General features: G+C 43.4%; 1 protein-coding gene across 1 annotated transcript in view; it reads left to right on the top strand.

Annotated features, from left to right (window-relative positions):
- Nucleotides 1-211: 211 nt before the first annotated feature.
- ftcd (formimidoyltransferase cyclodeaminase) overlaps nt 212-12,131 on the top strand; it is a 30,193-nt gene continuing 18,273 nt past the window's right edge. Inside the window, exons 1-5 of the mRNA XM_055638185.1 lie at nt 212-464; nt 3,047-3,230; nt 3,836-3,964; nt 5,969-6,057; nt 7,120-7,299. Coding sequence (XP_055494160.1) covers nt 411-464; nt 3,047-3,230; nt 3,836-3,964; nt 5,969-6,057; nt 7,120-7,299 — 636 coding nt within the window. The 5' untranslated portion in view covers nt 212-410. The remainder of the gene's footprint in view (nt 465-3,046; nt 3,231-3,835; nt 3,965-5,968; nt 6,058-7,119; nt 7,300-12,131) is intronic.

Here is a 12,131-nt window from a genome sequence, read left to right as displayed (position 1 = left end):
TTGCTGGTCAGCAGGGACATGATGGGCCGAAGGGCCTGTTTCCACACTGTATGTCCAAACTATACCTTTGGAGAATTTTCCAGTGCTATGGCTTTGCCTCATGTTGGTGAACTCAGAAATAAATAAATCACTATTTTTGCTTCATTTTTTCTGATGTGTTTGATGCCCATTTGCCTTTAAGAAATGTTGTCCTGTATTATCTTGGGTCAGCTGATGCAGCAGGGTCCTGTCCTCTCGAGTAAATGATTGATAGATTTTGGAAAGTCCATTGAGGCAAGGGTCAGGGCGCAAGCTCTCTGCAATTACAATCTACAGTTGCGATCAACTTCGAACCCACTGTATCTGCAGTACTAAAGAGATTGTTTTTACAATTTATTTATTTGCAGTGACTGACTGTTGTTTGAAGAATCATGTCGAGACTTGTGGAGTGTGTTCCAAATTTTTCCAATGGGCAAAGTCAAAAGGTAAGGCTGTCAATGGGCTGGAACTAACGGTGGGGAGTAACCTACAATATATTCACAGTTTAGAGCAGTTTAAGCAGCAGAGAACTGACCAAATGGGTGTTGCCCTGAATGGACCTGAACTGGATGTGGCAGCCAGCATGAAGTCCAGGCATGTGAATGATGTTTAGGAAAGTTTAACGATGTTCGATGTCCACAAAGTTTAATGGCCGCAATCCAGGCATGTGTCAAGGTGGAGCAAGTGGTCTGGCACTAACCCCTTGTCTCTCAAGATCTCCGACTGAAAAGTTGGGGCATTCAGTTCAAGACATTGAACTGAAATGACTCGTGTAAGAATCTCTCATCGTTCCAGGAGCCAGGTGGCTTTATCTCCTGAATTGTATGAGTTTCAAGAAAGGATCAAGAAATTGTGAAGTCGAAAGGAGACAGGGTCACAGGAATAGTTGCAGCAGCTACAGCTGTATAACTGGGAGGTCTCATCACCAGAGAGGATGGAGTAGTTATGGGAATCTATCTGTCACACCCACCCTGGTTGATAGTATTTTTTTTAAGTTAATCTGGGCAAAGGGGAGAGCACCTGTATGGAAAAGGGAGAGTTATACCAGGGGTTGTGACTCTACTTCTGATTGTAAAGCAAAGCCTTTCATGTGGCCCTTTGGCAAGAGGAAGTGCCTTCACCCTGGCCAGCAGAAAGCTAACCAAGCCTTATTAAAGTTGCTGAATCATAAATTCACAAAGCATAGAAATGAGCCCTTTCAGCCCACCTCATCCACACAGTGATGCCATTCTACTATAATCCCATTTGCCTGTATTCGGCCCAGATTCTTATACACCGTTCCTATCCATATACTTGTCCAATGCCTTTTCAATGTTGTAATTATAACTGCCTCTCCCACCACTTCTGGCAGCACATTCCAGATAGCTGCCACCCTTTATGAATATGAATCCGCAGATCCGTACATTTCACCTTAAAACTGTTCCCTTCAAGCTATAGGGAGAGGTTAGGCAGGCTAGGACTTTATTCCTTGGTACACAGGAGGCTGAGGGGTGATATTATAGAGGTGTATAAAATCATGAGGAGAATAGATGGGAAGAATGTACAGTTTATTTCCCTGGGTTGAAGAATCTTGAACTAAAGGGCATACATAGGTTTAAGATGAGAGGGGAAATATTTAATAAGAACCTGAGGAGCAACTTGCTCACAGCGGATGCTGGCTCTATGGAACGAACTGCCAGAGGAAGTAGTTCAGGCAAGTACAACAACATTTCAAAGATATTTGGATAGGTACATTGATAGGGAAAGTTTAGAAGAATATGGGCAAATGGGACAAACTTTGGGCTGAAGGACCAGTGTCCCTGGAAGGACAGTGGTGTATGACTCCAGACTTCTCCCACACAGAGCCATATTGATGATCCCTAACAAGTCAATGCTTGTCCAAATATGAATAAATTGTGTCCCTAAGAACCTTCGGCAGCAATTTCCCTACTACTGATGTAAGGTTCACCTGTTTATTATTTCCTTCTATTTGTCCTTGTTTCCCTTAAACAAAGGAACGGCATTGTCTATCATCCTGTCTTCTGGGATTTTGCCTGTGGTGAGCGGAGTCATGCTGGAATTTTGTTTCTTGTATGCGTACCTGGCCATTTTTTAGTTACAAGCTGAAGCAACGAACTTAGGCAAGGTGTCCAGCATCTGCAGAAAAATCATCTTCACCTGTAATGAGCATCGCGAGGTTATGATTGGGATCGAGGTGGTTGAATTTTCCTTCCTCTAACTTAAAATGCTGGAAATAAAACTCTGCTATTTTGTTATTTTGAGACAGAGAGGGGACAAAGATCTCTGTCAAGATCCTCTCACTCTCCTCCCTTGCCTCACTCAGTTTCCTGGATAGATGTCATCAGGCCTTGGCTGAGATATCCACTTTAATGTTTCTCAATGTTTACAAAATATTTTCCTTTTTAATATCAAAATGCCCTTGAATATCAACATACCTTTCCCTAAACTTTCCCTATATGCTTCATCAAACTGCGGAATACTGTCTCATTTAGAGACCCACGCACTACATGGTGACCCCGACGTGATCAGGGAGCCCAAACCCATGGCGTAGCATCCGAGGGCGAAGGATTAGTTTCCCTAATAGAACCTACAAAATTCTTAAGGGGTTGGACAGGCTAGATGCAAGAAGATTGTTCCCGATGTTGGGGAAGTCCAGAACAAGTCACAGTTTAAGGATAAGGGGGAAGTCTTTTAGGACTGAGATGAGAAAAAAAAAAATTCACACAGAGAGTGGTGAATCTGTGGTAGTTGAGGCCAGTTCATTGGCTATATTTAAGAGGGAGTTAGATGTAGCCCTTGTGGCTAAAGGGATCAGGGGGTATGGAGAGAAGGCAGGTACAGGATACTGAGTTGGATGATCAGCCATGATCATATTGATTGGCAGTGCAGGGTCGAAGGGCCAAATGGCCTACTCCTACACCTATATTCTATGTTTTAATGTTTCTAAACTCACCATCTATGTCCTTATTTTGATGAATGCTGATGCAAATTATGAATTCAGATGGCTTTATGAATTTTTTCCTGGTAGGTTATTGATGCCATTGCTGACGCCATTTCACAATCTAAAGGCTGCTCGCTGCTGGACGTGGACCCTGGCCAGTCCACTAATCGGACGGTTTACACGTTTGTTGGCTCTCCAGAGGCTGCAGTGAATGGGGCACTGAATGCCGCTCAGGTGGCCTTTCAACTCATTGATATGGCAACACACAAAGGTGAGCTGGCAGCAGGCATATCCGGAAGAGATCAAACAACCTTATAAAATCAGTATATTGATGAGGATGGTGCATAGTCCCAAAAATTCCTTTACAGAAATAATTGACCCTTCTATTTGTTTTCATCATTATTTCCTTGGAAACTGGGGACATTGAGAATGTGCAGATAGCTTTTTGGTCTGTAGGGGATTGGGCTAAAGGCCAAGTTGGGGCCCTGATGAAGGAGCAGGCTGACATTAGCCTCCCCTTGCTTCTCTTTCTCCACGTATTGGCTGAAGTTGGAAGCAGTTTATAGCCAAGTTAACTTATTAGGTGGAGATGAGTGGACATCCCCCTCACTTTTCCGCTTGCCTCTTCTGAAGATGCAGAGTCATGCTGGAATTTTGCTTCTTGTATGCAAGGTGTCCAGCATCTGTGGAAAAATCATCTTCACCTCTAATGAGCATCATGATTGGGGTCGGAGCGGTTGAATTTTCCTTCCTCTAACTTAAAATGCTGGATATAAAACTGTGCTATTTTGGATATTTTTTCACAAAGTTGATTGTTATTTTCCATCGTGGGATGATGATCAGCTCTGGTCTTAGTCTGATGAATTTTACTGGCAGGTGAACATCCCAGATTGGGTGCTTTGGATGTGTGTCCCTTCATCCCAGTGCGTAACGTCTGCATGGAGGAATGTGTTCAGTGCGCAAATGAGTTTGGGAAACGGCTTGCGGAAATGCTGGAAGTACCTGGTGAGTGAGTAAAGCCCAGCCAAACCATAAGGGAAAGCTTTAGGACCCAGTCAGTTAAATCACACTACCAGATTTGTGTGTATGTCTGAGAACTGTGTTTATTCTACAGCTGCTGACCCATTCACTCCGTATCTTTGTCTGTGACCTGTAGGAGCAAGGCCATTCAATGACTGATCAGTAACGCTCTTTACCCTTGCCTAACAAATAGCTCCCATTTCCATCTACAAGAATTTAAACAGTCATAGAATTGTATTGCACACAAACAATCCTTCCCTCCACCATTTTTGCCCAACTATTGTAATCCCATTTATAATATAATAATAATAATTACGGACTCGAGGTCCAGACAAGGGGCAACATTAAAATATGCATTGCATATTAAATATCATAAAGTACATATAAATTCTTAGTATATCATTAATAAAAGCATCATAAATTATATATTTTTTAAACACAATACATAAGTTAAAAATCCAGATTAAAAGAATGATCAATGTCCCACTTAGTTCTGGATCCACTTTGTGTTGCTTATTTTGGGGCCTGTCTAAATGACACCTAAACAGAGTAATTGTATCCAACACTGCCTTTGGCTGCAAGGTCCAGATATCAACCATACTCTGAAAATAAAATTGTGTCTCACATTCCCTTTAAAACTCCTTTCTCTTGTTTGTCCTCCTGTTTTTGATAACCCAAGCATTGGGGGAGACATGTTTGACTAACTTTACCTCTCATAATCTTATAATGTTTATTTCAGATCACCCCACAACCTCCTTTTGCTCCAGGGAAAACGAGCCAAACCTATCCAATCTCTCCACATTACTGAAGTTCTCCAATTCATATAACATCCTGGTGAATAAGTAACTTCTCTTCTCAATGGCCTTTGAGATTAAGGGTCCTTATATTAAGTCATCAATAAAATGAAATGGCTTCAATGCCATCAATTAAAATAGACCTCACTCTGATTGTTCATCTTCTGCTATCATAATGTCATTAAGCTGGAACAAATGTAGAGGATTTAGGAGGATGTTGCCAGGACTCGGGGGCCTGAACTATAGAGGGAGGTTGGACAGGTGAGGACTTTAGGACTTTAGTCTTTGGAGCGCACAAGAGGCTGAGGGATGATCTTAGAGAGGTGTATAAAATCAAGAGGGAATTAAACAGGATGAACGCAGTCTTTTACCCAGAGTATGGGAATCCAGATCCAGAGGATATAGGTTTAAGGTGAAAGGGGAAAGATTTAATTAGAACCCGAGGGGTAACTTTTTCACACACAGGGTGGTGGGTATATGGATTGAGCTGCCAGAATAGGTAATTGAGGCAGGTACTATAACAACATTTAAAAGATATTTGAACAGGTACATGGATAAGAAAGGTTTAGAGGGATCTGGGCCAAACATGAACAGGTGGGACTAGTTTAGATAGGGCATCTAAGTTGGCATGGGTAAGTTGGGCTGAAGGGCTTGTTTCTGTATGATATGACTCTATGACTAAAGGTACATAAAAATGCTGGAGAAACTCAGTGGGTGCAGCAGAACACCCCCCTGACTCTATGACTATACTACTTGTCGAGGTCATATGACTAGGTCACTCAAATTCTTTACTTTGGGTGCTTTTTTGCACCAGAGTGAATATCTCTTTTCTCAGTTTCTGCACCAAATTTAAACCTGCTTCCCCAGAAGGATGTGGCAGTGGCTCTGTGTCACTGAAGCATCACTTCATCACTTTGGTCCAAGTCTTCTAATCCTCTTGACTCATGCAGTATTGCATCAGCTTTTAAGGCATTAAAACATTGTAATTTGCCCACAAACAGCAATACCTCATTGTGTCTCACTATTTCTTAGTTCACCATTAGTTATTAAGCATTCATGTTTACCCTTTATGGAGGAGGTCAAATTTTACTTGCTAGACTTGGGAATAGCACCACTAAAAATCAAGCTCTTACTCTCTGTAAGTTTGCCATGCTGAGTTCTGTCGGACTGATTAACACATTTACTCTTCCTACAGTTTATTTGTATGGAGAAGCAGCTCGTGATGAACGGCGCAGAGCACTGCCCAGCATACGTGCTGGTGAATACGAGGGCCTAAAGGCAAAGGTACACAAAGGAGGGCTGACATTATCCAGAGTATAGTAAGGAGGGAAAAATCATTCAATCCCATTCCCAGGCATTACGAAGACTTTTAGTTCAAAATACAGGATAATTTGGGTTGTTTTTCTCCATCCTATGTTACTGATTATGGGTGGCATGTAGTCATCCTTTCTCTCAAGCTGGAACTCGAAATTGAGGTTGGACTTTCCTCTTCTGAAGACATGGGCTGGTGTCAGAGATTCTGTCATAATTTGGAGGAAACCAACATTTTACAGATATTTAAGACAAAAAGGAATAAGCAAATTCAATTCTGATAATATATTTACAATAGCAACAAAATCTGGAATCCATGCTTTGAGGGAAGTCAACTTGTGGTGAATGTGTGGATTGGATTGGGCAGAGACGAACTAGGAGGAAAACTGAAACAATTCAAAAGAGAATTGAGGAGATAGCCAGCCTTTTCGAAACAACAGATAGATCAATCAGCCTATTCTGCACTCTCGGATGTCCTACCTTCATCTGGAGAAGAGGAGATGAAATTATTGTTCATTTTAGTGCGTTTTATTATTGTGTATTCACTGCCGTGTTTACCCCCATCATCTCAGACTTCTTTGTCTACATTGTGCCCACCTGACCAGTCCTTCATGCAGAGGGACCTCTCCGGCACAATCAAACAACTGTCAGTTTTGCAAACTTCTTACTCCCTTCATTCAAGTTATTTGTGTGCACTGCCTACAGTGAGAGTATAGCTCTAGTATCTACAGAGGTATAGGCATAATACTGTATTAGGAATCATAGCACATGCTGTTCCTGCGTTGACTTCACTCTAATGCCATGGCCACTTCCTCTGCAGTAACCTCAGAATAACCCTTTCATTCTGCAATGAGTTAAAGTTTGTGGCTCTCTTTACAAATGGGGTGGTGTGGGAGTGGGCAGGGTGATGTTTGTGTTTTGGAGATGGTCCTTAAACAGACCAGGTTAGCTTATATAGGCACATGCAGTTCCAGAAAAATCACTGGTTTCTATGACCCAGCAGTTTTTGTGCAATAATCCACCTGTTGCATCCAGTTGCAGAATTCTGACTGGGCTCCTGATTTTGGCACGGCAACCTTTGTTCCACGTTGGGGAGCCACAGTAACCGGAGCACGGAATTTCCTGATCGCGTACAATGTTAATCTCTTGAGCACGAAGGAGCAAGCTCACCGTCTCGCACTGAACATCCGAGAACAGGGGCGTGGGAAGGACCAGGTCAGTGCTCTTCAGTGCTGCATTAGGGCATCTGTAAGACAAGCCTATGCAGTTTCCTCCACTCTATATCTGGGAAGATCCATCTTGCTGTTGAGAAACCAACCAAATGCTCCACAGCAAAAAGGATTGCCTAACAAGTCTACCTGTCAATCGATCTGGAACAGATTACCCAAATCAATTTCACACTAACCTACAGTGAGGGAGGCCGATGCTATTGGCAGAAACACCAATTCTCCAGTGCTTTATTTTGTCGTCCCTAAACATTAAAGGAAAGCAATAGCAAGTGACATCAATCAATATTTTACACGATGCAAAAAAGGAAACTGCTGGAGAACGCAGCAGCTCATAAAAATCATAGAATCATACAGCGTGGAAACTGATATAGGCACATGCAGTTTCAGAAAAGTCACTGGTTTCTATGACCCAACCCCTTCGTACTAACTTGCCATTGCCGACCAACATACCCCATCTACACTAGTTCCACCTGCCTGCATTTGGCCCATATCCCTCTAAGCTTATCCTATCCATGTACCTATCCAAATGTCTTTTAAACATTGTGATCGTACCTGCCTCAACTATCTCCTCTTGAAATCGTTCCATATATTCACCACCCTTTGTGTGTAAAACAAAAAGTTGCCCCTCGGCTTCCGATTAAATCATTCCCCCCTCTCACCTTAAGCCTATTTTGATTCTTGATTACCCTACTCTGGGCAAAGGACTGTGCATGTACCTTATCTAATTATCTCATCTTCTCTGTACACTTTCCAGCTTAACAACATCTTTCTAATAACAGGGTGACTAAAACTGAACTCAATACTCCAAATGTGACCTCAACAATGTCTTATACAACTGTAACATAACCTCCCATCATCAATGCTCAATACTCTGACTGATGAAGGCTAATGTGCTGAAAACCTTTTTGACCACACTATCTACCTGCCATTTCCAAGGAACCACGTACCGGCACTCCTAGATCCCTCTGCTCTATAACACTCCCCAGAACCCTGCCGTTCACTGTGAAGGTCCCACCCTGGTTTAATTTCCCAAAATGTATGAAACTCCATTAACCAATCCTCAGCCCGCCTGTCCAATTGATCATGATCCTGCTGCAATTGTTGCTAACCTTCTTCACTATCTACGATGCCACCCACTTTAGGTCATCTGCAATCCTGCTTATCATGCCTTGTGCATTTTCATCCAGGTCAGGCAGCATCTGTAGTGGTACATAGTTCCTTGAAAGAGAGAAATAGACAAATTACATTTTTAGGCAGGACCCTTTGTCAAGACTGATGTTGGGGAAGTAGCAGTGAGTAAAACGTGAGGGGAAGGGGGGTCACAAGAACTGACTGTTGGTGAGGGTTGTTCTGGGGGCCTATAGTGCAATCCCATTAGAGAGCTTGCACCTTTCTTATTTCTTAGCTCTACCCATACTGCATTAGTGGACGAACCCTCCAATAATTCCTCGTAGTGCCACCACGACAGAATCTCTGATCAGTAATGCAACTCCTCACCTTCCTCTCGATCACGTCTGAAACATCAAACTCCATAACATTGAGCTGCCAGTCATGTCCTTCCCACATCCATGTTTCCACAATGGCCACAACATCATAGTCCCAAGTCTCAATCCAAGCTTTAAGTTAACTTAAGTTCTACTTTCACCACAATACTCCTTGCATGGAAATAAAGACACACTTCAACCCATCAGTGCCATCATATTGCTTCACATCTCCCTATTTGTCCTTCCTTCTTTGACATTTGCCCTAACCACTACCAGCCCATCACTCTTTAGAATTTCTGGCCTTCTACTCTGGTTCCCACCACCCTGCCTCTCTAGATGAAACCCTCCAGATTAGCACTAGCCAACCTGCAAGGATACTTGTTCCCCCCCCCAGTTCAGATGCAACTCATCCATCTGTACGGGTCACCTCGGCCCCAGAAGATTTCCCAGTGGTCTCTAAATCTGAAATCCTGCCCCCTACATCAACTCCTGAGCCACACTTTCATATGTCCTATCTTCCTATTTCTACCCTCATTTGCACGTGGCACAGATATTGCTACACTCAGAGTTCTGAGTTGTAATCTTCTGTCTGTCTCCCAATATTCACTTTGCAAGACCTCATCCCTTTTCCTACCCATGTCAATTACGTCAATATGCACAACGACTTCCGGCTAAAGCGCCTCCCCTGTGAGAATGTTCTGCAACAGCTTGGAGGCATCCTGGACCCTGGCACAAGGGAGGCAATACACCTTCATTTTCAGCCACAGAATCTCCTGCCTGTGCCTTTAACGAGTCTCCTGTCATTAGGCCTTTGTATGACTTTTCCTTTCCTAGCTGTGCCTCAGAGTCAGGCTCAACACCACAGGTTAGCCCGCTGCTGCTGCTTTCCCCTAATTGGTCCTCTCTTACAATGGTATCCAAAGGAGAGTACCTGCTTTAGTTTGCTTTTAGTTTTAGAAAAATATAACATGGGAACAGGCCCTTGCCGAGTCTGCACTGACCAATGATCACCATGTACACTAGTTCTAACCTACACACTGGGGACAATTTACAGAAGCCAATTAACCTACAAACCTGTATGTCTTTGAAATGTGGGAGGAAACCAGGGCATCTGGAGAAAACCCACACTGTCACAGAGTGAATGTACCAACTTCATACAGACGCACCGTTGTCGGGTTCAAACCCAGGCTCTGTAAGGCTGAGACTCTACCACTGAGCCACTCAGTTTAGTCTATTGTCACGAGTATCAAGGTACAGTGAAAAGCTTTTGTTGTGTACTAACCAGTCAACAGAAACACAATGCATGATTACAATCGATCGATTTACAGTGTATAGATACATGATATGGGAATAACGTTTAGTGCAAGATAAAGCCAGCAAAGTCTGATCAAGGATAATCTGAGGGTCAGTGCTGCTCTCTGGTTGTGGTAGGATGATTCAGTTGCCTGATAACAGCTGGGAAGAAACTGTCACTGAATCTGGTGGTGTGTGTTTTCACACTTCTATACCCTTTGCTTGATGGGAGAGAGGAGGAGGGAGTGGCCAGGGTGCGACTCATCCTTGATTATGCTGCTGGCCTTGCCGAGGCAACGTGAGGTGTAGATGGAGTCAATAGCTGTGCCGTCCACAGTGTGGAGGGGAACGACCCCAAGGGGATCCTGCACTTTCTTCCTACCCCCTTTCCTGGTGGTCAAAGATCTACTTCCTGCTTGTACCTTAGGTGCGACCACCTGACCGGAACTCTTATCTATGACACTCTCACACCCCCAGATAAACCTGAGATCATCAGCTGCAACTCCAATTCCTTAACCCAGTCCTGAAGGAACTGCAACTGAAAGCACATATTGCAGGTATTGGCCTCAGGGGCACTGGAAATGCCCTGACCACAATCAACATCAATTAGGTCATCAAGCTCATTTTCAATAGACACTTGATTCTCCAAAACATCTTGCAAATTTTGTGTTAGAAACATGTACACTTAGAAAATAGGTGCAGGACGAGGCCATTCTGCCCTTTGTGCCAGCACCACCATTCAATATGATCATGGCTGATCATCCAAAATCAGTACCCCGTTCTGGCTTTTTCCCCATATCCCTTGATTCCCTTAGCCCTAAGAGCTAAATCTAAATCTTGAAAACATCCAGTGAATTGGCCTCCACTGCCTTCTGTGGCAGAGAATTCCACAGAAGGGTGGAATTTCACTCTCTGGGTGAAAAAGTATTTCCTCATCTCAGTCCTAAATGGCATACCCTTTATTCTTAAACTGTGACCCTTGGTTCTGGACTCCCCCAACATTGAGAATTTTTTTCCTGCATCTACCCTGTCTAATCCTCCAGGAATTTTATATATATCTATAAGATAGCCTCTCATCCTTCTAAATTCTAGCGAATACAAGCCCAGTTGACCCATTCTTTTGACATATGGCAGTCCTTCAATTGCAATAATGTCCTTCCTCAAAATAGGAGACCAAAATTGCACTCAATACTCCAGGTGCGGTCTTACCAGGGCTCTGTACAACTGCAGTAAGGACCGCCTTGCTCCTAAACTCAAATCCTCTCTCAAATCCTCTCTCAATGAAGGCCAACATACCATTAGCTTTCTTCACTGCCTGCTGTACCTGCCTGCTGTACCTGCATGATAACTTTCAGTGACTGATGTACAAGCACACCCAGGTCTTGTTGCACCTCCCCTTCTCCCAATCTGACACCATTCAGATAATAATCTGCCTTCCTGTTCTTGCCACCAAAGTGGATAACCTCACATTTATCCACATTATACTACATCTGCCCACTCACCCAACTTATCCAAGTCACCCTGCAGCCTTATAGAATTCTCCTTGCAGCTTTGTTGAGTGGCAGTGCCACACTGTGCCACACTGCCACCGAGCATTTATTTCCCTCATCTAAATCCTTAATACATATTGTAAACAACGACGGGGGGGGGGGGGTTCCAGCAACGAGCCTTGCGGCACCCCACTAGTCACTGCCTGACATTCTGAAAAGGACCAGCTAATTCATCCTCTTTGCTTCCTGTCTGCCAACCAGTTCTCTATCCATGTCAATACCCTACCCCCAATACCATGTGCTCTAATTTTGCACACTAATCTCTTGTGTGGGACCTTGTCAAAGGCTTTTTGAAAGTCCAGATACACCACATCCACTGGCTCTCCCTTATCCATTCTACTTGTTACATCCTCAAAAAATTCCAAAAGATTAGTCAAGCATGATTTCTCCTTCATAAATCCCTGCTGACTTTGACTGATGCCCTCACTGCTTTCCAGTGTTATTTCTTCATAAAATAATTGCTCTGCCAACCAAGTGATATTCAGTAATAC

This window comes from Leucoraja erinacea, chromosome 7, assembly GCF_028641065.1.
Source record: "Leucoraja erinacea ecotype New England chromosome 7, Leri_hhj_1, whole genome shotgun sequence".
NCBI lineage: Eukaryota > Metazoa > Chordata > Chondrichthyes > Rajiformes > Rajidae > Leucoraja > Leucoraja erinaceus.
Note: the sequence above shows the minus strand (reverse complement) of the source record. Positions and strands in the feature narration are given on the sequence as shown.